The sequence below is a fragment of the Oryctolagus cuniculus genome, chromosome 4 (genome assembly GCF_964237555.1).
Source record: "Oryctolagus cuniculus chromosome 4, mOryCun1.1, whole genome shotgun sequence".
In the NCBI taxonomy this organism is placed as follows: Eukaryota; Metazoa; Chordata; class Mammalia; order Lagomorpha; family Leporidae; genus Oryctolagus; species Oryctolagus cuniculus.
This window is the reverse complement of record NC_091435.1, coordinates 90954699-90979884: the sequence shown is the minus strand read 5'-3', so window position 1 is coordinate 90979884 and position 25186 is coordinate 90954699. Positions and strand designations below refer to the sequence as shown.

Sequence of the window (25186 nt, the reverse complement as noted above, 5' to 3'; positions counted from 1 at the left end):
CCTTGCCCCCAAGGAGCTCACAGTCTATTGAGTTGCCATTCTGACTTCCCCACTAGATTATGAGCTCCTGGAGGGCAGGCACTTTTATTCATCTGAAATAGAACATACAGTTCAGAGTGAAATTTGTCTTACAGTCCCAGCTCTATTATTTTTACTATATTCAAACAAACTGATATGAAAATCTGAACTAATAATGCCACCTCATCAAGGATGTGGAAAGCTTACATGAGAAAAGGATGATGAGATATCATTGGCACGGTAGCAGTTTTGTATACGCTATTTGTTTATCACAGTGCCTGGTACTTGGTGAGGCACTCAAGGCTTCTCTCCTGCCTGGTTGGCTGGAGCACCTGTGCTCCAGGCTTGAAAGGATTTCACCTGGGTTCTGCCTGACACCTAACTGTGGTAGCTAACCCATCCCTTCTCTGCTCAATCAATGATCAAGTCGCCTACTCCAGACTATGAACTAGCAGTCAAGATGGGGCCAAGGGCTGGATTCTGAACTCTAAATCCCAAGCACGCATCTCACAAAAGTCACAATCAAAGTCAAAAGAAAATGACGAAATTTCCTCTCTGGCCAAAATGCTGTTGTTTCACCAAGGGCAACAAATCTTCTTGGCAGGAGAAGTTGATTTGCCTGTGCTTGTGTAATCAATTGTGTTTCCAAGTGACAAAGTCCTTTTCACAAGTGGCTTAAATAGGAGGTGCTGGCTGTCTCAGGCCTTTGCCTGGCATTTCATTGTTTTCTGAGCATTTTCGCAACTCATTTATCCAACAAAATATCTCTGAGGTCCACGGGATAGGAATTAGTCAAACAAGTGCAGGGGGCGGGGTCTGAGACCCACTGCATTGAAGTGACCAACTCAGTCATTCAGCTCATTTTGCTGCTACCTGTTGTAAGAAGTTTGCTACTGTATCAGAGAAACTGTGGAAGAAATACCAGTACTTTCTGTCTAGGTAATATATGATGGTATGTCAGGAATCCTGAGCTCATCTTTTGGCTCCTAGAGTGACCTTGCAAAATGCAAAGTGGAATTTTTAAAATTGATAGGTTTCTCTGATCTGTGAAATCATTGCACCTGTTCCCCTGGATTTGATAACAAAGTTAAACTCTTCCACCTTTGCCTTGCATTCAAAATATTATCAATACTCACAACATTTACACTTAACAAACCTGTATAGTAATGTTCTCAAGAACCAGTCATCTTCAAACCTATTTTGTGAAATGTTGGTAGAATATACCTAGTCCAGAATAGGCAGGTGAGATGTAGGGGAACCATGTGATATAAGCTAGGTCATGTAACTAGCATGTCGGAGATTTGGAGCTGAAATCTGAGTCCTCCAGTTTCTGAATCCAGTGTTTGTTCCATTGCATGACAGACATCCCAATTTCATGAACTGATCTTGCTATTTGCTCTGGATTAAGCATTCCCGTTGGAAGTTAGAGCTTGGTAAACCTAAATCTGTAAACAGAGCTCTATGTTTGCTGTAGCAGTGTTTGCATGAAGTACCTGTTGAAGTGAAAGTAATATTTTGCTTCAAAAACCTATTCCGCTTGTTTCGAGAAGTTTTCATTTATTTCCCTGCATTATCTCCAATTGTTCTTACGTTTCAAAAAATGTTTAGTGTTCCTTTAATCTACAAGTTCAGATGGAGAGGTTGGCCTAATTTCTGTGTTCCCTTCCAGCAAAAGCAATAACACATTCTAAAGAATGACAAATAGCTGTGGAAAATGTAGATAGGTTCTATAAATACTTCTAAAATCCCTGTAGTCAGAACCAGGTAGAGTGAGAGGGTAGTCAGGACATTCTTTCCCTCTCTATAAGTCTCTCTCCTAGAGGTAAGTGGGTGGTAAGGAGCACAAATGTTGGAGGCAGCTATACCTGGATTTGGGTCTTGCTCTACCTGTATTACCTGTTAGACTTCAGCAAACTAACTTTCTTGGGCCTCTGTTTACTGATTTATAGGAGGAGGCTAACAGTAGCACATGAAATTTTCAGAACATTCATCTAGTGCATGCCTGTATAATTATCTCTTATCACTCTTTTTATCTTCAAATAAGACCCTCTTTTTCCCCCTTTAAGATGCTTCTATCTATATTTTTTGCTAGAGAAAAACAGTACCAGCTGCATCCTAATGTTCATTTAAGCTATTGTGTCATGGAGTGCTTTTACATTTCTAACCTTATCCTCACCTTTATAATCAAAGTGCCAACAAATGAAGTATCTGCCACCTTGTGCCTGCTCAGTAAATACACTTTGGATTGCCAAATATTCATTTTTAGTTAGAGTGAGATACAGCAGCATAACCAAAAGTGTGGAAGTAGAGAAAGGAAAACAGATACTGGTAATGTTGTATTGGTGATAGCACAGGTGCCCTAGCGGTTAAGGCTTGAACTATGGAGTCATGCTTAAACCATAGCTGCAGTAACTTGAGTGCACTGCTCACACATCTGTGCTTTGATTTCCTCATTGCTGAGTGAGGGCAATAAGAGTAAGTACCCAGACAGGATGTGGTAGAGGGTGAGGTATAGTTGAAGTATTTAGAGTAAGGCCTGGCTCAGTGCAATGGCAATAAGGAGGGTGACAATGAGAATGGAGATGACTTGTGTGTACCCTTCATTCACATCATCATTCACAAATTACTTGAGTAATATTACTTCTCTTGATCCCCTTTTTTTCATTGCAAAAAAAAAGTGCATTAGGAGATTGAAGTTGATTATACCCACTTGAAGAAATTAGGCCCAGAGAGGTCAAAGGATTATCTAAATAGCACCAAGCAAGTTTATGGCAAAGAGGTACCTAGAACTCATTAACAGTCATGCTGATTTGTCCTGATTTCCTATATGATTTTCTTGTAGGAAAAAGAAAATTCCTGATGCCTAGTTGCTTATCTGAGATAGAGGATTGCGTTACAGAGCCAGTAAAGCTCACTGAGTGCTTTCAGTCTGGCTTTTATGATAATGCCGGCTCTGGGTGATGGTGCCTCATAGCCACGGGAACATAGGTGCCTAAGGAGTGGATGCGCAATCCACAGTCCTCTTGGAAACTCACAGCTAAGCTTTTATGTAAAGACAGCACATAAAAAACACTTTCCACAACTCAATGGAACCTGCTAAAAAGCCAACTTCCATTATGATTCTCCCCCATCATGTGTCAGTCTAGCCTTACAGCAAAATCCCAGGGCGCCAGTATTTCTTCACCTTCGGAACATTGAGTTGTTAGCATCAGAAATCACCAGGCACTTTGATCCCCATTTGCTTCAGCCTCTCATTAAAGCAATCACTTTTAAGAAGCACACATTTTAGTGAGTAATGTTTGCCTGAGTCTGCCATGCAACATCTGTGCCAGGGTCCTAGGGTGATCTGCAGACAGCTCCCCCATGCAGCCTCCTGTGTGGGTTGTCTTGGCCAGCAGAGTTTCCTCACCTTCACTAAAATATTACTGACCTCTTTATGCATGGCACAGACCATGAAACAAGTAAAAAGGAGCATAGAAGGATATAAGAGTGGGAGGTCACTTATATTTGTGTGTTCCCAAAATGAAAGATGCTAACTTCTCAAGTTGACTCACTTGTATGCACTTCTGTGTATCTTCACCTGAAATATTCTCACTACCTCTTTAGACATCTTAATTCCACCTTTGTCCAAGACATAATTCAAATGTTGCCTTCTCTTGTGAGTATCCCTTCATGGCCACAACCACAACTATTTCCTCTTTCTCTTTCCCCATGTTCTGATAGCATCTGACATTTCACCTTGGATTAATGCATATTTCTGTATGTCTGCTGTTTCCTACCGCATCTCTTAGAAGTCAGGGCTCATGTCTGATGAGTTTCTTTAGGATAACACCTTCTAGGCACTCAGTAAGTATACTTGGATTAAATGCATTATTTACAATCTTTTCCTTGGTTATATTTAGTTTTTGTGTTAATTACAAGCTGGCTAGATTGCATCTTATAAGTGACACAATGTTATCCTTCACAGACTTGATGTATTGTAACATTTACTTACTTGCTCTTCTCTTTAAAAAAAAAATAAAAACTCTTCTTTATATTCAAGAAGCACTCAGAGCTGAGTCCATAACATTCAGCATTGTCATGGGGGTCACCATAGTATTGAATGACACGGGTCAGTCACTGCATTACATTTGTTGATTATGAAAAGAATAAAGCCAGTAATAACTTGTTCCTACCTATTGCCCAGAACAGTTAGAATGATAGAGATGAGGAAGCACATGGAGGTTTTGATGATATGCATGGTTGTGCTATAATAATAACCTTTTGTATGTTTATGACACTTAATTACATCAAATGCATTTCAGTCTGATTAGAGGGACACCTTGGATCCAGTCCTTCTTGATCTTAGTCGCTAGTTACCAGAACGTGGGAAGCACTTGCTAGAATCAACATGGTTGGGTCCACATCCTAGCTCTTTCTCATCCCAGTAGTGTGACCTTGAACAAGATCTTTAGCTTCAGTGTGTTTCAATCTCCTTGTCTGTAAAGTGAGGTAGCAAAAGTGCTTATCTCCTTGGACTATTTCAAAGGAGTTAATGCATGTACAAGCTAGTGAGCCCATCAGTACTGTTATTGTAACTTCCAGACATTGAATAAGACCCAAGTCAAGAAGATACCCATGGGTGACAGAAGTATTTCTCTTTGAAATGTGTGTCATACAGAAGTCCTGGTCAAGAGAAAAGGGAAAGAGAAAAGATTGAAGCCAGCGTGATTAGAGCTTTGAACTCACCTGCGGCACTGGGCAGCCCAGGAAGACGGCATAGGTTGAGGAGAAACATCCTGAGTTAGTCGAGGAAAAGGAAAGCTGCAGGGGGATGGCTCCAGCACAGCCTGACAGAGTCCTCTGTGGATCACATCTGTCTGCACCAGCTGTTGTCAGTCTGTGTAGGCTCGCCGAGAATAACAGCAGTGATTTTCACTTTATAGCAACTTCCATCTCGGGATCTCAGAATGCTGCAGAAATGTATATTAGGGCTCCCAAAATTTTTGCCAAAAATGTGCATACTTTATAGGGCATCAAGAATGTGTCACTGCTGTGAGTGAATCTTTCATTGTGCAAAAAGGACTGAACTAGTTTTGAATTAGACATCTTTTTCTGATCAGAGTTTTCTCCTTGATTTTACCTCTTGTTTTCTTGATGAACTTGGACAACTGAGCTCCCCACCTCAGCTCTCGATCCTCTTATTATAAATGATAGGATTCCAGCTCTCTGCTGTGGCCTGGGAAAGCAGTAAAGGATGGCCCAGGTGCTTGGGCCCCTGCAACCACGTGGGGAACCGGGAGGAAGCTCCTGGCTCCTGGCTTCGGATCAGCGCAGCTCTGTCCATTGCAATCATTTGGGGAGTAAATCAGTGGAGGGAAGACCTCTGACTCTTCCCCTCACTGTCTGTAACTCTATCTCTCAAATATATAAATAAAATCTTAAAAATAATAAATAGATAAATGATGGGATCCATCCACCAGTAGATGATTTTATGTCCCTTCTATCTCTGAACTCTGGAGCGCAAGGAATTCAGGGTTGCTTTCCACATTTTGGAGAGGCCTAACTTCTTGCACTTGCAGAACAGAATGTCTTTTAGTATTATCTTCATGGTTAGGGCAGAACTCATCAGAAAAAGTTTATCACTTCAGTCACTATGATATGGCATTGTCTTAGCTTTTTATAAAATTTTTCTTTTATTTTCATTTTATTTGAAAAATAAAGACATAAAAAGAGACAGAGATCTGCCATCAGCTAGTGCACACCTCAGATGCCTGCAAAAACAGGGGGGAAACCAGCTGAGAACTCAACCCAGGTCTCCTATGTGGGTGGCAGGAATCCAAGTACGTGAGCCATCACCTGCTTTGTCTCAGGTTTTGCATTAGCAGGAAGGTCCATCTGAAGTGGAGCCAGGACTTAACCCAGGCACTCTGATGTGGGATGTAGGTATTCCGATCAGCATCTTAGCTGCTGCATTCCGCTCCCCACTCCCCATCATTTGCCTTTCATAGGAAAAGAATATTAGTGTCTTTTACATGTTTTTACCTTTGTCCACCTCCCTGGCACAGCAGTATTTATTACTTCCTTTACTGTTTTAAGATTTATCATTAACCCTTCAGTTTGTATGTGTAATTGGTAAAGGAAGTTTTTGAATAGCAGTTCTACTACTTTTGCTGAATGAGTGAAGACATAAAAAATGGTCATGAATTTCAAAGTTTTGTCCTCAGACCACCTGCATCAAATGACCTGGCTTGCTTGTTATAAAATTCATTACTGTTTTGGTAACAGTGGAAATATTTTAGCCTAACAGTAGCATTTGGCCCTAAGAAATCTCTGTTGATAGTTCAAGACTTTGTAATATGTGATTAAATTCCTCTAACTAAGCAGATGAGTTGTACAGTCCCACTGAAAAATATACAGTGAATCGAGCAGCCGAGGCACATAGTTTGTCAGGAAATGTCAGATTCTGGAGCTGAGGACTGCATTCAAATCCCAGGTTCCCCAGTTACTGTTGAGTGGTGTTGTGCTGCACTGTTCTTATTTGTAAAATCAAGAGAGTTACAACCTAATGAGGCTCATCTGGTGGTTTTGAAAGTTGCTTAATAGAAGTGTTATGGATATTGGGTGGCACCTGCTAAGCACTCAGTCTACCTTACTTTCAGTCTCATAAATTGTAAGTGTGTAAACTAATCACCTATGTGTTTCTACATTTTAGAATTTGTGAGAAAGGGATAAATTTCCTATTTTAAGCATGGTTGGTGATCAATTAGAAATATGCAATGATCCTAGACTTTAGATTCAGTATAAGAGTCAGATCTTTTTCCCCCTCTGCTGATGTGCAGACAGTTGACATTAAGTCATTCCTGTTCTCTTATCCACCTGCCTGCCATGGCTCTGATTCCACAGACAGTGTGTGAGCATCTAATGCAAGTCATCATGAGACACTGTTAAATATTAGCACAGCCGTGCATAATCTCAGACATCACTCATGGTGGATCCCAATGGAGCATCCATCCCCTCTCCCTTGCCTGCTCCCTCCACACCATTTATAGATGAAGAGGCTAATGCTGGGATAAGTTTTTTTGAAAATTGTGGAATGTTATCTAAAATAAATGGTAGCACTTGGTATTTGAATGACCCTGTTCTATTTCCGAAGCCCACAGCTTCTCCATTATCCCACAATCAGTGTTTCTGAAGGTAAAAGGGGCCACATTGGTCTCCAACTTCTGCTATAATTAGCATCATGCTTTAATCAGTGAGGTTGACTGTCTTGATTAACCTTTACGATAGATCATGTAAGTTTCATATTTCTAAATGAATATATAGAGGCAACTGTAAATTAGTGGAAAAATACTGAGCCTGCATCAGAAGGCTCGTATTTAACTCCTGGATCTGCCTGTCTCTATGGGCGTGATTTTGGCTAAGCTTTCTAATATAGTCACTTAACAGACGACTGCCTTGATTTATTTCTTTATACAAAACTAAAATGTTAGAAACTGTTAGATGACCTAGAGGGTGAGTGTTGTGCGGGTTCCTTTTTGACTGAAAAGGACCATCCCATGGTGGAGTAGAACATTCCACTTGTGCACCTCTGAATTCTGGGCATTGTTCGCATCCTCACTCAAGCCCCGCGTCATCCTGGCACACATTTGGAACACTTCAGCGCAGTGAAAGCTCTCTCTTCTATGAATCTGTTTTCACCCATTGATACACTTGCATACTATGTATACAGGATGGCCTATCTTCAAAGATAGTAATTTCTTAATGGATGCAGGCAGCCCATGGTTTATATGGACCATCTCTTTTAACTCCTGAGATAAATCCTTTTGACCTCATTTTATGTTTGAATTAGTGAAATGAAGCATGTCTTCCTGAATCCCGCCTTTGTTAAGTAGTGCACCTGGGATTTGAACCCAAGCAAGCAGACCCCAGATCCTATGCTCTTAAGCCACTCAGCCAAGCTGATTATATCAACATTCGATGTTGGCCTTTGCTTTATTTCTTCCTCATATGTCTTGATTTCCTAACTGAATTATAAACTCCGCAAACTAGATGTATCCTCATGTTTTGATGAATACCTTAATGCCAAACTAATTACTAGTATTTGTGGATAATTTAATTTAGATTTCACTAGAGTCATTACAGTTTTCTCCTCTGCTCAAAAACTGCAGAAACAAGGACTTGTGGCTTCTCCTTCTTTCTGCTTCTGACTAAAAGCTCATCTCCCCAGCATGTTGAGCCACTTTGATTTGATTTTCACAGGTCAAGCATCTTTTTTTTTCTCCTGTTATTCTCACTTAAGCACTTCACTTGCCTCCCCGCTGAGACCCAGAAAGCCACTGTGATCAGTGTGTCTGTCAGAAGGGGGACTTGTTTGCCAAGGGTGGCACTGTTTTTGAACAAAACATGTGCCCTTTCTTTGCATCCTGGTGCCTTGGATCACTGAGCAAGAAACCCTCTGACTCAAATGAAAACCACCTTGTGTTAGGTGAAATTTGAGGAGTTAACCATTTGTTTGCTGGTCTGCATTTCCCACGAAAAAGTCAAAAACAGAAATTTACCTCGGCCATGGAAAGTGATGTGCCAAGTATCGTATTTGCATGTTAGAACCGAAAACTGATTTGCATGTTATTTCAGTGTCTTGTGTCACGTTCAGGCATCTGTCAATCCCACTAAATAGAAACAGCTTGAACAGTAGGAAAGTGTTTTTGTGCATATCAGATTGAAAGTCTAGGTGCCTTCAATTTTTTTTCAACTTGTCTACACTTTGGGATCTGCATTCTCTCCCAGCTTGATACCTGAAAATACTAAAAAAAAAAGACTTGAATATCATATTTTATCAAGTTTCTTATAAAGAAAATAAATTAATCTTATCCCACCATTCTGACATCAGATTTAGTAATGGTTTGGTATATTTCCTTCTAGTGTCTGTTTCTTATACTTACCTAGACACATTCAGTCGGACATACACACACACACACATATACATATATATGATTTATTTATGTATCTTACAGGTAGAGAGGGAGGGAGAGAGAGACAGAGAGATCCGTCTTTCATCCGCTGACTTACTCCCCAAATGACTGCAACAGCCAGGGCTAGGCCAGGCCAAATCCAGGAGCCTAGAGCATCATCCAGGCCTCCCACACGAGTGCAGGTGCCCAAGCACTTGGGCCATCTTCCTTTGCTTTCTCAGGTGCATTAGCAGGAGCTGGATTGAAAGTGGAACAGCCAGGGTTCAAGCCAGCATCCTTATGGGATACCAGCATCACAGGTAGCAGGATAACCTTCTGCTCCACAGCACCAGCCCCTAGATATGTATTTTTTGTGTATTTGTAATTACCAAATGCACTATTTTGATATCTTCCCATTTTTAGCATTATAATGTCAAGAATTGTGAGATAATCTAAATATGTAAAAATAAGGCAAAGCCCCATCTTGAACAGACATAGAATTAGACCCACAGTCAGGGCTAGAGTGCTGCTAAAGGAAACACTATGCTGTCTTTCAGTAGAACTTTATTAACAATGGAGCTCCTGACTGAGACCAGATTTCCTGTCAATCAGTGCATAGATTATTGTGCATTGTGGGAAAATTTTCCCAACTGGGGGGGGGGGGAAACCCTGCATGATTCCAGGCACCCAAATGAAAATGCAGTGTCCTCTCTAGGGAAGTCACTGCCTGGTGTCAATGGGATCCAGCAAAGACCCATACGTAGAAACAGAACCTTGAACAAATTTGTTCCATTTCCCAAACCCTTATGTTATGAATCTTATTGAGGTAAAGCCAGCCTAGGGAAATAATGTGTCCTAGTTCTCTTGCATCTGTTATGTCAAGTCCCATATGCAAACCATTCAACAATCCTATAAGTGAGGAAGAGCAAATACAGATTTTAGTCATAGGGCTTTTAGTGTCCTGTAGAGCAAATAGAGAACTTTTCACAGAAACAATTGCTTTTTTCTATAAGGAGAGCCCTCTTGCTACAGAGGGAAGGCACAGTGGAAAGCAAACTTCTTTTTTTAAAAAACTTTTATTTAATAAATATAAATTTCCAAAGTACAACTTTTGGATTATAGCGGCTTTTCCCCCCAATAACCACCCTCCCACCCACAACCATCCCATCTCCCACTCCCTCTCCCATCCCATTCTTCATCAAGATTCATTTTCAATTATCTTTATATACAGAAGATCTACTTAGTATATACTAAGTAAAGATTTCAACAGACTGCACCCACACAGATACACAAAGTATAGAGAACTGTTTTAGTAGTAGTTTTACCATTAATTCACATAGTACAGCACATTAAGGACAGAGATCCTACATGGGGAGTAAATGCACAGTGACTTCCATTGTTGATTTAGCAATTAACTCTCTTATTTATGATGTCAGTAATCACCCGAGGCTCTTGTCATCAGCTACCAAGGCTATGGAAGCCTCTTGAGTTCACCAACTCCGATCTGATTTAGACAAGGCCATAGTCGAAGTGGAAGTTCTCTCCTCCCTTCAGAGAAAGGTACCTCCTTCTTTGATGGCCCGTTCTTTCCGCTGGAATCTTGCTCACAGAGATCTTTCATTTAGGTGTGTTTTTTTTTTTTGTTTGTTTTTTGTTTTTTGTTTTTGTTTTGTTTTGTTTTGTTTTGTTTTGTTTTTTTGCCAGAGTGTCTTGGCTTTCCATGCCTGCAAAACTCTCATGGGCTTTTAAGCCAGATCAAAATGCCTTAAGGGCTGATTCTGAGGCCAGAGTGCTGTTCAGGACATCTGCCAATCTGAGTCTGGAAAAGCAAACTTCTAAGTTGGCAAGAGGTATCTTACCTAGCTAGCCTCTTTCTGACCCTGAGGACCTGGGGTACCTACTCTTCTCCTTTCCTACTTCTTGCCTACCAGTCTGGATAGCATCAGTAGCTGTACCTTGTCTGCTTGGAGCTTATTCCACTAGGGAAGCATAGGGGAGGCTGGTCTGCTCTAAATAGCCAAACATGAGCTGCCTTTTACTCTTTAACTTTTGGTGTCAAAGGTTAGGATATAGAAAATTCAAAAATTAGGAAATCCAGTAAATCATGCATTGACCAAATGTTACAAATTTCCAAGTATATAGTTAAAGGTACTCAGAGTAATTGCATTACTTGCTAAAACAACAATGTAAGTTCAGGTACACCACACTGAAGCACTTGGTCAGCAAATAAGAAAGTGAAGAGTTACTGGAGAGACCATACTTGGCCGGCGCTGTGGCTCAATAAGCTAATCCTCTGCCTAGCGGCGCCGGTACACCGGGTTCTAGTCCCAGTCAGGGCGCCGGATTCTGTCCCAGTTGCCCCTCTTCCAGGCCAGCTCTCTGCTGTGGCCCAGGAGTGCAGTGGAGGATGGCCCAAGTGCTTGGGCCCTACACCCCATGGGAAACCAGGAGAAGCACCTGGCTCCTGGCTTTGGATCAGTGGTGCGCAGGCTGCAGCACGGCGGCCATTGGAGGGTGAACCAATGGCAAAGGAAGACCTTTCTCTCTATCTCTCTGACTGTCCACTCTGCCTGTCAAAAAAAAAAAAAAAAAAAGGAAAAAATGGAGACCATACTCTGCAATAATTCCATTTCCAAGAAGAAAATTACCTTCATTTGACTTCTAAACTGTGCCTTTTAGTAATTGTAACTGCCATTTATTTAAGCTTAATATTTTACAAAGCTTCTTTGTAGGAATTGGATATTATCCTCCAGTTTATGTATGAAAAAAATCAATAATAGAAATACAAACTCCTGACATTTAAATGAGAACTAAGCCAGCACACTCCACACATGGATATTCTTGAGCTGTCTTGACACACAGAGATGGAAAGAGGTAGGTGTGATGCAAACACTGCAATCCCCTTCGTGGGCTCCTGGCCCTGACTCCACCCTGCTATCCTTGAGCATCATCGGTCTTCGGTGATGATTCCAAATTTGGCTTGAGAAGGATGATCTGGAGGCCTCAACACCTGACATGAAACAAGGAATATGAGAAAGGAAGAAAATCAAGCTTTGGAAGGTTTAAGACTGACTGCAGTGGGTTTCAAAACTAGAATCAAACTTAAACTTTTAAAGTCATGATTTAGGGGTCTACCTCTTTGTACCCTTACCATTCATTCTTTAAGGAAATGGAATTTAGAATATAACCAAGTGCATGGGTTTCTACTCCAGTGATGTGGAGAAGAATGTTTGCTAAAGATTTCCATTCAGAATCAGTTCCAGAGCCAGCACTGGGTGCAGTGGGTTAAAGCCCAGGCTTGCAGTGCCAGCATCCCATACGGGTGCTGGTTCAAGTCCCAGCTGCTCCACTTCCAATCCCACTCCCTGCTAATGTGCCTGGGAAAGCAGTAGAAGGTGGCCCAGGTCCTTGGGCCCCTGCACCCACGTGGGAGACCTGGAAGAAGCTCCTGGCTTTGAATTAGCTCGGCTCCAGCTATAGCGGCCATTTGAGGGAGTGAACCAGCAGATGGAAGACAGAGCTCTCTCTCTGTCTCTACCTTCTCTCTGTAGCCCTGTCTTTTAAAATAAATAACATAAATATTTAAAAAAGTCTGTGCTGCCCCTTTAGTACTCTGTGGTGCATTGCTTTTAGTATGAAAGAGAATAGTGTCCACTAAGACATCTGTCCCTGGCCGCAGGGTCCTTCTTCCTTTCAATGGTGAGACATGGAGAGTCAAATATGATAATTCAGTGAGAGGCAGACAGTGGGAACAGTCAGAGGAAACTGCAAACTGCAAACTTGACACAGCTAAGTGTTGGGGGTGGGGGGATGAAAATATCAGAAATATATTTTTTTCTGGCAGGCTTTCAGCTCTAAAATGGAACTAATTCTACCTTTTGAAAAGAAGATAATTTTAATGTTTCTTTTTTCAAGAACACATAATTGAAGTTATTTTCCCTCTGAGAGAAGGAACCTCTTGTACATCATTACAAATGGACAAGAAAAATGAGCAGCTCTGGTACCCAGAGTGATAGAGTATTCATTATCATGTAATCTTCCTGAATATCTTGGCTGCCTATTCCTGAGGTTTTATCTGCCTGGGCACTGCTTTTCTGGTAAGGTTCAGCTTTGCACTAAATTCAAACTATCTAGCACCATGTAACTAGGAACCAAGCCGCAAGTAAGGACTGAAGGGAGGACAATGACCATAGCAAGGTGAGCGTCAGAGCAACTCTGGAGGCAGGAGGCTGATGTGGTGACAGCTACTAGGGAGTCATTTGTTTAAAAAAAAAAAAGAAAGACTTTGCACATCTATTTAACTCTTCTAATTGCAAGAGCAGTGAATGAAGGCAGAGTCTTCACCATTTGCATTTTAGTGCAGGTCTTGATGGTGCTTTTTCTTCTTTAGAAAGGTGATGGGATTTTTTTCCTCTCTACCAAAGGAAGGGACAGTATTAGGATTAGGTGGTTAACCTTCTTATGTTCCGGATTTCATAACCCAGTGTAGTGAAAGTAAAGTAGGCTGCAGAAACCTTGTGAACTGCCCACTGCTTACTCAGATTCAGAATGCTGAGTGAAGTTCTGGATGCTTCAGGGGATGCTGACAGGTGGCTTATATCCCGTTAGAAATGGAAATCTCTAAAAAATGAGGTTTCCACTTAGTGCATTGGTTTTTATAGACTACGGAGTATCCATAAGTATAAATTCTACAATTTCATCCTAACCATGGGTAATAGCAGGCACCCTGCATATTATGGATGCAAAAATGTGATACAGTATAATCAAAGGAGTCTTTGAAAATATCATATTGCACATAAAGAAACCGAGGCCCAGGAAAAGGAAATGATTTGATCAAAATCTCTGGGCAAGTTAAAGGTGCAACTAAGATTAAAGAGATTTAAGTAGTCAGGTCTTCTGTAATTATGGGTTCCTAGGTAAGAACATATAAAACACTTCAAACACCACCAAATGTTATTACATAAATAAGATGAATATTGCTATTAGTATTATTCTTAATCTGGCGGAGTTTACTTGTTCACAAAGAAATCTCTCCATGCATATTTTGTTTGCCAAAACCAGTCCTCGTTATTACACACTCCGACTCCTGCCATTTACCAGGGCCTTAGACCCAAATTTGGCTGTAAATTTGGCATCTTATTGAGTCCTTCCTTGATGACAATCACCTGTGTCCCTAAGGAGAGCCTAGCAATAGCAAAGAAAAAATGGTGGCAGAAGCATGTATATTTTCCATTTGAGAAACAACCTTTATTGTAGGAAAAGGAAAATACATATATGTGTATAAAGAAAGAATATAAACCACTCACATTCCCAAGACCTTTAGCCATTAACCATTGAGTGTATTTCTTCCCAGTCCCTCCACTGAAACAGGCCAGCCAGCCGGCATGGAGAGTGGACAGCTTTGCTCAATGAGGTAGCTCAGGGCCCTGGCTTCCTTTTCCTGGTGCCTCACATGGCCACGTCTAACTGCAAGGTGGAGTGGGAAATGTGTTCTCGCTATGTGCCCAGAAAGAGTAGGAAACAGATTGGGTGGTACAGTTAGCAGTCTCTGCTATACTTTGCTTAGAGAGACCTCTTTAAACATATTAGCTATTCATTGTTCAGCAATAGCAGGATAATGGCTTGTTTTTTGTTCTGAAGGCCTTGGTGTTTGATGCTGTTTCCCAGTGTTCTTATTTTAGAAGCCTGACTATAATAAAGGCATCCCCAAGTTTCGAATCTCCTAGTGACATCCTCTTAGCTAGAACAGAATTTTGGCATTGACCACAGTCCACCTCCCTAGCCTTGCCCTGGCCTTATTTCCGCTCTGTTTCTGAGTAGTTTTCTGCTACACATGTGTTTTATATACTCTATTTTTGGAATATCTTTCCTTTTTTTCCTTCCCCACCCTCTCCCCCATTTCGTCCTCTTTCTCCCTCTCTCTACTCCTTTTCTTCCATCCTTCCCTTTCTTTCTCTGGAGAAAACCAGTTCATCCTTCAAGATCAGACTAAGTTGCCATCTCTTCTTGGCAACTTTCTCTGAATTCAGAGCACTGGGTTTGTAGTGTTGCTTTACTGCTTACACTTTATTACAATTCTCTGTTTTTGTGTCTCTATTCCAGTGACTTGTCAGAAGAAGGAACTCTGAATAATTTGACTTTATCTATAATTCTTGGCACCTGGAAATCCCTTAGGGAAGGGTATGTTAAGAAAAATTTGGCCAGCGCCGCGGCTCACTTGGCTAATCCTCCGCCTGTGGCACTGGCACACGGGGTTTTAGTCCCTGTTGGGGCAGCTGGTTCTGTCCCGGTTGCTCCTCTTCCAGTCCAGCTCTCTGCTGTGGCCCGGGAAAGCAGTGGAGGATGGCCCAAGTGCTTGGGCCCTGCACCTGCATGGGAGACCAGGAAAAAGCACCTGGCTCCTGGCTTTGGATCAGCGCAGCGCGCTGGCTGTAGCAGCCATTTGGGGGGTGAACCAACCGAAGGAAGACCTTTCTCTCTGTCTCTCTCTCTCACTGTCTAACTCTGCCTGTAAAAAAAAAAAAAAAAAAAAAAAAAAAATTGAAGAACTCCTGAAATCTATACTTGATAACTTTACCAATGAATAACATCGTGTTATTTTGCCTTTCAAAGTTCAAAGGTTTCAAAGAATACATATTAGTGATTAATAGTGACCCTTATAAGAATTTATTTTGCGTAGAAAAGCCCGGAGGCTTTGTTTATATTTGTTTCACAGTGCCTTTGTTTTGCTATCTAGCAGTAAACTTCTCTTCTTAAAAAAAAAGCTGTGCTGAGACAATGGAGTCAGTAGACTAAAAGCCATTAGTGGAGCTTGAAGGACTTAGAGAAATGTGTTGGAACTCTACAAGCCTTGCAGTGTAGCAGAAATACACCCAACTTGGCGAACCCGGGCTTCGATCAGGTTCTGCCATTTTTCAGCAGTGGCACAGTCATGCAGTGTGGTTCACTTATCTTCTTGAGCTTCAATGTCCTCATTCATAAAATAGGACTGCGTGTCACACAGGGCTGTGCATAAGCATCTGAGATGACAGCTACATGCAAGTGAGTGCTTTGGAAATGGTCGTGCACATATGAAGAATACTGTGCCACAGTGAATGTGCTAATGTGCTGCTCAGCTTTCCCCCACTTCTGCTTTTTTTTTTTTTTTTTTTTGACCGGCAGTTAGACAGTGAGAGAGAGAGAGAGAGAGAAAGGTCTTCCTTTTTTCCATTGGTTCACACCTTCCAATACTCACCCCAGTTTTCTTTTTTTTTTTTTTATGGTTATTTGATTTTTTTTATCTTTTATTTAATGAATATAAATTTCCAAAGTACGACTCATGTGTTACAATGGCTTCCCCCCCATACCGTCCCTCCCACCTACAACCCTCCCCTTTCCCACTCCCTCTCCCCTTCCATTCACATCAAGATTCATTTTCGATTATCTTAATATACAGAAGATCAGCTTAGTATACCTTAAGTAAGTATTTCAACAGTTTGCTCCCACACAGAAACATAAAGTGAAAAATAATAGATGATTTTTTTTAAATGATGATGAAATCAGATCAGACCTATTGTCATGTTTAATCCCAGTGAGAGTCAAGTTGTCACCCCAGTTTTCAATTATGTTTTATTCCCCATACACGATGCTAGAAGTTGGTTACTAAAAAATAATTTCAGCACAGTTATATATTGAGTCCTAAGTTAAGCTAGGAGAGAGAAATTATTAGGGGACGATTTCTCTTTTAAAAATGATGAAACTTAGAGGACATAAACACTGAGAGAAAGCCCTTGCCTGTCTTCCTTGGTGTGATCCTTCTCATAACTGAGGATCCAGGATCCACATGTACTCCAGGAGTGCTAAGTATTAGGCACTGGGGTGAATGTGGGGTTAGGGATGTTGTAACCAAATAAAGACACAGGAAGAAATGGCCTCATGTGGTCTTTCCTCCTAAGACATACAAGGAATCCATGAGTAGCAGCTTATAAAATATAAAATCCAAAAGAAAAGAGCTTTCCCAATTTTGTTATTTCAGAAACAAAATGGCAAGCCAAAAGAAAGTATTCGGAAGATAAAAAGAATGATAAATTTTTCTTAAAATTTAAAAAACACTGATGAAGTACTTTGAAATTAGACTTGTACTCCAAATGTAAATAATAAGGGTGACATCTGGTCTTCTGGCTTAAATTTATAGAGACCAGTCTGGGCCTCCTTGCTACATTTGTGTGCACTGAAAGGGGACACAATTCTTTAGATATTGAAGGATTACACTTATGATTATAAAGTAAACAAAGTATGTCCTTGTAAAAAAAATTCAAATAAAAAGGGAAAGAAGGAGAAGTGTGGGTGGGAGCATCAGCTATGCCCCTGGATCTTTATATATGAAATACACAAAATCTGTTCCCCTTATATAAGTAAAAACTATTTAAAACAGGGGGGAGGGATCAAATAAATTAGGCTTAGGTAAAAATAAATTGTGTCCATTCCCTGGATGTGTACTCCAAGACCTGAAGCAAGAATTATCAGATGTTCTTTAGTAGTTGTCCACTGAATTAAAGTAGGTAGCATAATTCTTATTAGAGATACTATTACATATGAAAGGTACTAGAAAATAGGACTTTCTCTATTGGAAGCAATGTCTGGTGGCAAAATAAATGCATGGAATTTGGAGTCAGATCAAGTTTCCCTTTACTACAGACCTAGAGAAAAGATGTAGATCACTTCACCATCCTTGTTGTCACTTTTGTTACCTGAACTGGGAGAATCCCCTCCCTCAGAGGCAGTTGGAGACATTCCAAGAGCCCCTTTATTGAAATGATCTGTAGTATTTAAGTTCTATATAGCATGAGATGTAGATTATCTCACTTTAGTTCTCACAAAGACTAGCAGGTTTTTATGGGCAAGCCCATTGTACAAAACAAAATCTGAAGGCTTGACAAGTTTACCTAAAGGTACCAAATTAGCATCCTAATTAAATTTCTATCTCCAGCCATAGCACCACTGCTACGATACATCCCTTTACCGGCTCTGCCATGAACATATTATGATAAACACCCCCATGTCATTCCTGTCTCTTTCTTCTACCATGTACTCCAGAAAGATCTAACTAGATGTTACACCTGATGAAAATCCCTACATTCTTTGTGTTGTCTCTGTATTCCTGAAAACATGCACTTGTGTTCCTGATAGTGTGTAACCTTCTTGAAATTGTAAATTTTTGTGCATTTTTATGGATGCCATTTCTGCCAAAAGGGAGTTTAGGTCATAAGAGTCTTCATTGTTCATGGTATCATCGAAGGCCTAGGACCCCTGACTCAAAGAGAATCCCTAAACACCCCATTGAGGCTTGTCAGTGATTACTTCATCCTATCTCTCCACCCTTCCAAACCTAAATGCTGAACCACCAAATTAAAGTCTCCCACTTGACCTGGGTTAGAAGCCTACTCTGGGATGTGTGTAGTGTACAGCATGCCTCTGTCACTTGAAGTAGTCATGTTTAAAAACTTATGTTCCATGGATTGGAACATTCTACATGAATTTATGAAGTGACCACCCCTAGGATTATGCTCCCCAGAGGTAATCCCCCATAACACTTCAGTGTCTGTTCTTTCAGACATGTTTCCTGTCTCTGTGAGTAACTAAACTATAGCTACTTTATGAACATGGGACAATCATTTATTCTACAACTGGATTTGTTAATTTATTAAGCTGTGATGATCATCTTTCCATGTTTCTACAAAGAGATTTACAATGCGTCTGACAATCATTGTCTATTTATTTCATCCCTTTGATGGTTAATACCAGGGTTACTTTTTAGTCCTATTTCTCTCAAATATGAATCCTGTTTACTAACCGTGGTCACATGATTTTATGTACTTAAGAGTATTTCTGAATAATATTTCCTGGAGGTGGATAGTGTATATGCAATTTAAAATTTAATAATACCTGCCAGTCACCCAATGTTCATATTCATGCACATTGCCACCAATATGCTATGCATTTCCTAAGTGTCTATTTCTGTGTCTATTTCTTACCCTCCTTAGACTCTTCTCCTCCCAAAGGCAAAAATGTCTTTGTGTCCCTACCTGGTGTTACAGAAGGTATACAAAGTAGCCATTGTGAGAATGAGTGGGTAAACAAATATGCAAGAGAATAAATGACTCAAGGGTTCCTATAATCCTCACAGCAGCTCTAAAAATCAATTGAACGTTGCAGTTTAGAGGATGCCCTAAATTTATATTTTAATGCTCATTGAATAAATGAGCGAGTCTAGGATGGCACCTTACCCTGATTTTACCATCAAAATCATTACCAGCCCTGCCCTGGTCTTTCTGGGTCTCGTTTTTCACATCTCACAATGTGAAGAGATTGGCATCATAATACTCAGATCCAGGCGTGCAGCTCTGTTTCTTCTCTCTGTCACCTGACATATGCTAAAGTTCATTCCCTACTTTGTGATCTCCAATCTACATCATCCAATAATGAAATAAAATCCAAGACTAAGGTTACCGAGCAGCATAAATGATTTACAGTCTTTTCACTCTGCATATCTGGATTCCAACTTTTTGTACATTTTAGAAAACTGAAAAATTACTAGACAGAAAAGGTCAAATACATACCAATAAACATTCTCACAGGTGTATAGAAGGCATTTCATGCATTAGACCTCACACAAATGATTAATATCCATCTTATAATTATTGCTTTTATAGTAAGAATAATGTTTGTACTGGGATTTATTTTTGATGAGGTTTTCATAGCTGACAACTAATTTGATATAGTTGAATAATGGGAGAATGAACATGCAGCTTTTGGTCTTGTTTAACTGATCCATGTACACTATTCTGAAAAGAGAAACTCTTAGCCAATTATTTTAAAAATGCATAAACATCAAGGTAAAAGCATTCCCAGTCGACATCTATGCCCATTAGCCATGGTGGACATCATCATTTCTAAGCTTTTAATAAGTGTTTCTATTTTTGTAACACTTTGATTATGGATGTCAGAGCAGGATGTTGGAAATAGTCAGTTACAATATCGGCAAAGAAAAGCATAATAAATGCCCTTTTATTTACATAACACAAAGCTATTTTACACCTAACATCTGACCTCCTTCTTTCTCTACACACTTTGTATTCTTGTTCCATTATCTCAGATGCTGTCTCATCTGACATGGCTCTCCTGGCTCATCCACCTAGCCCATTGTCAACGCTACTGACTTATCATCCCCATTTGATATCTGACTGTTAAGGGTGATGGGGGAAGAAAATTACTCAACTTCCTTAACTGGAACAAAAGGCCCTTCACTTTCTGGGCCCCTGTACTTGATAAGATTCATCTCATTTCCTATCTCAAGCTTTATATGTGGTCCAGAAATGCACAACTGACAGGAGTTCCTAATGTCACCTGAATGTGAGAAACTACCTGTATGTCCCCTGTCCATTAGCTGGAACAAGTCCTGATCCTCAATGCTGTATCAACTCAGGAAGTCTTCCTCTCAGGCTAGGTGAAAGGTCCCCACCAACACCCTTTCTTGTGCTTTCTCTAGCTGTTTTCTCTTTAGTCATTAATATGCCTATACCTCCCACTTGACTGTAAAGTCCATAAGAGGGAGAGGCTGAATTGTTCTTTTTTTAGTAAACATACAACGGTGTGTGTTGACTGCTTAGATATTGTTGAACAAAATAGAGTCCTTCTATTGTAAATAGGATTGCCAGAGGAGTGCTAGATGACTAATCTAGATAAGGCAAATGAATAGAGTGATTTGGCCTAAAACTCAGGTCTCCTAACAGCAAATTCCTGCCATTTTTCTACTGTTGTGAACACTACCTGATCCGGCTGATTGCCTTGGTTGATAAATAGTTTGCAACTAAATAACTGTGTACTTTCTGCCTTCCAGGGTGGACACACAGTGTCAATGGGGCCTGCATCTGTCCCCCCTTCATTTCGTCCAGAAGATGAGCTTGAGCACCTGACCAAAAAGATGCTGTATGACATGGACAATCCACCTTCTGAAGAATACTTTGGTGAGTGGAGCCTAGAGCAGATTTCTGAAGTAAAGGTCCTTTTGTGCTTTTGTTTCTTAATTACAGAGCAGTGTTATCAACCATACCAACTACACCGATGAGAAATTGCGGTCTGGATGCATGGAAGCTGATGTACATGTGCATACCACAGAGCACTGCCAGGCATTGCACTGGAAGACTGCCATGAATGCCTGCTTCCCTGTAGTACTATCTCAGTGGTCCTTAGAGTTGGCTGAGGTACAAATCTGATTTTAAGACAATTTTTGACAGCTTATTAGCTTCCTATTAGGCAGAAATAGGGTGTCTGTGTACATTTAGGTTTCTCCCTTGTCTAAAGATTTATGCATAAAATGTGGAATTGAGTATTGGCTGAACTCTGTCCTCTAATGCTTTCCCTAAGTCCAGGAAAATACGTTTAACTTCTCCTGCCTCCAAATTGTGAGTAACTGTGGATAGTTAATGTATCCAGTCCATTAGTTGATGTATAAATCATGGGTCACTGTGGTCTCAAAAACCTGCCTCAGGGAGGTTGCAATTGTTTAGAAAAGATAAAACAAGGACAGAAATAGTTATTTGTCTACCTAGAAAGTGATAAGAGGTATAAGAAAACTTAGGTCAAAAACAACAAATTTTAGAAGTTCTATTTCTGGTTGTTGAAGAATTCCCCATACTGTTTTCCATAGTGGCTGTGCTGATTTACATTCCCACCTACAGTGCATGAGAGCTCTCTCTTCTCCAGATGTTTCCCAGCATTTGTTATTTTCTGTCTTTTTGATAATAGCCATTTTAACAGGGGTGAGGTTATATCTCATTGTGGTTTTGATTTGCATTTCCCTGACATCAAGTGAAATTGAGTCCTTTTTTTTTTTTTTCTTTTTGGCCATTTGTATTTCCTCCTTTGAGAACTGTCTGTTCAGGTCTTTTGTCTATTTCTTAACTGGATTGATTGCTTTTTATTGTTGTTGAGTTTTTTGAATTCCTGATGTATTCTGGGTAATAATCCTTTATGGGATAAGTAGCTTACAAATGTTTTCTCCTATTCTTCATTCTATTGATTGTATCTTCAGCTGTGTAGAAGCTTCTGAGTTGGATATAATGTCATTTGTCTAGTTTTACTTTTATTGCTTGTGCTTTTTCAGGTCTTAGCCAGAAAATCATTGCATACTCCAAGGTCCTGAAGTCTCCCATGTTTTCTTACAGAAATTTCATAATTACAAGTCTTACATTTAGGTATTTGATCTGTCTTTAATTGATTTTTGTGTATAGCGAGGGGCAGGAATCTAATTGCTGAAGTATATCCAGTTTTGATAGCACCATTTCAGACTACACCCTTCTTCAACTGTGGTTTCTTGGCATCTTTGTCAAAATTCAGTTGGGTGTATGTATACTGATTAAATCCTGGAAAACATCAAGGATGTTTTTTAAAACTAGAAATAGAACTACCATATTGATCTAACAATTCCACTACAGGGTATGTATCTGAAAAATCATGGAATTATTATATCAAAGAGACTTCCACCATGTTTATTGCAGCACCATCCTCATTAGCCAAGATATGGAATTAGCCAAGGTGTCCATCATCAGATGAGTACATTAAGAAAATGTGGTATACTTACACAATGGCATACTCTGCAGCAACAGAAAATAGAATGAAATCCTGTCATTTGTAGCAAAATGGATGGACCCGGAGGACATCATTTTAAGTAAAACAAACCATTCACAGAAAGACAAATGCCACATGTCCTCCTTCATATGAGGGAGCTTAAAAAAACTCTATCTGAATACAAATGTTCATTACTAGAGGTTGGGGTAGGGAGTAACAAGAGTTTGGATAATGAGTACCAAAGCAGAATTTGACCTAAGGAATAAGTTCTTAGTGTTACACAGCATACTGGGAAGACTAGTTCCTGCCCCCCCCTAAAAAAAAAGTGAACAATGAGGTCTATATTAGGCTATACTAAAATGAAAAGCTAGCTTACTTATATTTGCTACAAGTATCATAGCAACCAAAGATATAGCAATAGGGAAAGCTGAACATAGATAGTAATTGTGTTAATAGTTAATTGTGTTAATGAATGTAACTGAACACTCAGGGAAACAGCTATAAATTAATTTTTTTGCCTTCAAGAATTGTCTTTACTATGTACAAGCTTAGAAAACTTGAACAAATGTCTTACTGCCTCTGTACCTTCATTTTTATATCTGTAATTATGGGAATAAAAACTAGCTATACTATTACTGAGTAAAATATTTATAGAAAGCACTCAGCCACATTTTTGGCTTAAAGAATATGCTCAAGAACCAAAGTTCTACCATGTTCTTGGAACTTGCAGGTTATTTTTGAAAATAAGATATGCCCATTAGGAACTCTTTAATAATACTTAAACTTTAGATCATAGCAACAATAGTATATATGTCACCCAGTGGTAAATAATTGTTGCCAAACTGTGATCAGTGATCCTGAAAGGGAATGTAGAAAAATGGCTTTTAGTGAGTGGTTATCCTATGACAGCAGTATTTTATGTCCTGTATAGGGATTAACCATGTCATCCTTAGAGAAAAACTGAATGCTGCAAAGTACATGCTATCATCATTTCCAAATCGGGAAACGAAGGCACAAAAATGGTAAAAAAAAAAAAAAAAAAAAAAATTTGGGCTCTGCCCAAAAGGCTTCCATAGCCTTGGCAACTCATGACTAGAGCCTAGGGAGATTACTGATGTCATAAACAAGAGTGTCAAATTGTTAAGTCAGTAACAGGAGTCACTGTGTACTTACTTCTCATGTAGGATCTGTCCTTAATGTGTTGTCCAATGTGAAGTAATGCTATAACTAGTACTGAAACAGTATTTTACACTTTGTGTTTCTGTGTGGGTGCAAACTGATGAAATCTTTACTTAATATATACTGAATCGGTCTTCTGTATATAAAGATAATTGAAAATGAATCTTGATGTGAATGGAATGGAGAGGGAGCGGGAGATAGGAGGGGTGCGAGTGGGAGGGAAATTATGGTGGGGGAAAGCCAATGTAATCCATAAATTGTACTTTGGAAATTTATATTTACTAAGTAAAAAAAAAAAGAAAAAAAATTGGGCAATATATTGGTGTGCTGGATTATAAACCAGGCTCTAGGTATATACATTTATACTACACTGTAGAGGATAGTAAAAGCTAGCCCAGCTATATGTTTAGAAGAGGGTTTGTAGACATTAGTTTTGGGGGGTTAGAAAATAAGGGATGGGTATTTTTTAAGCAAATAGGTTGAATAATATATAACTTGATGCCAGGATTATTCAGGGAAAATTTATTGTCTGAGGGAAACATCTAAGTGCCCATTATGTTCAGGCTACTCTATTAGGTGGTCCAGCAGGTAGATATGGGTTTTGTCTTGAAAAGTGCTTTTAGTCTGTTGTAGCATTTTACCATACACAAGACAGAAAGTGACAAGTGGCCAAATCAAAGTTCAGCCAGTGTTCTTTGAGAACTTAGAAAATAGAGCACATCCAGAAACAGGAATGTAAAGATATTTAAGGAGTAGTTAGCCTTTAGTAAGTCTTTTAGATTGTGCTAATTGAGATTTAGAAGTTGCAACAAATAGAAAAGTATGGTCATTTCTACTGAGGAGAATGTTAGTACAGCATGGAATAAAAAAAAATGTGGAGCAAAACACCCATGTGATCAATAGCAAATACTGTGTAATAGGCTGGAGAAGTACATTGGACCTAATATGGAAAAATCTCAAATTCTGGCTAAAAGACTTAATCTCCTAGAATGAATCCACCCACTTTGTGATCAGATGCCCCAGGAGCTGTTCCATGGATGCCGGTAAAGACAATGAGCTCCAGAGCCAAGTGCCTTGACTGAAGGCCGACTCTGCCTCTTCCTGGCAAAGTGAAGTCAAGAGGCAAAGGCCTTGTTAACCTGCTATTTCCTGCTCTACTTTTTCAACATTGCCCAGGCACCTCTGGGTCTGCACCGCGTTGGGGATTAGGGATACCAGATGCAGAGGTTGTGCCCACACAGAGTTTACAGTCCCCAGCGAACAGCAGGAGAGGCACATGGGTAAAGATTTCATTGCTGTTATCAGCTCTGTGTTGAGTCTGACCAGGGCACCATGTTACCATAGAAGAAAGAGTCCATAAGTCTGCCTGAAGATGAGAGAAGGAAGATTATATAGAAATATGTGCACATCCACATTGCCTGACCCAAAAGAGATAAAGTCTTCTCTTG

General features: G+C 39.9%; 1 protein-coding gene and 1 non-coding gene across 21 annotated transcripts in view; both read left to right on the top strand.

The window, feature by feature from the left end:
- LPP (LIM domain containing preferred translocation partner in lipoma) overlaps positions 1 to 25186 on the top strand; it is a 727525-nt gene that overhangs the window by 522830 nt on the left and 179509 nt on the right. For all 20 annotated transcript variants that reach the window (XM_070072379.1, XM_051859193.2, XM_051859192.2 and 17 more), the window contains one exon: positions 20830 to 20956. In XM_070072379.1, coding sequence (XP_069928480.1) covers positions 20830 to 20956 — 127 coding nt within the window. The remainder of the gene's footprint in view (positions 1 to 20829; positions 20957 to 25186) is intronic.
- On the top strand, positions 11 to 72 carry MIR28 (microRNA mir-28). The gene has a single exon (NR_162478.1). It is a non-coding gene; the product is annotated as a microRNA mir-28 (primary transcript).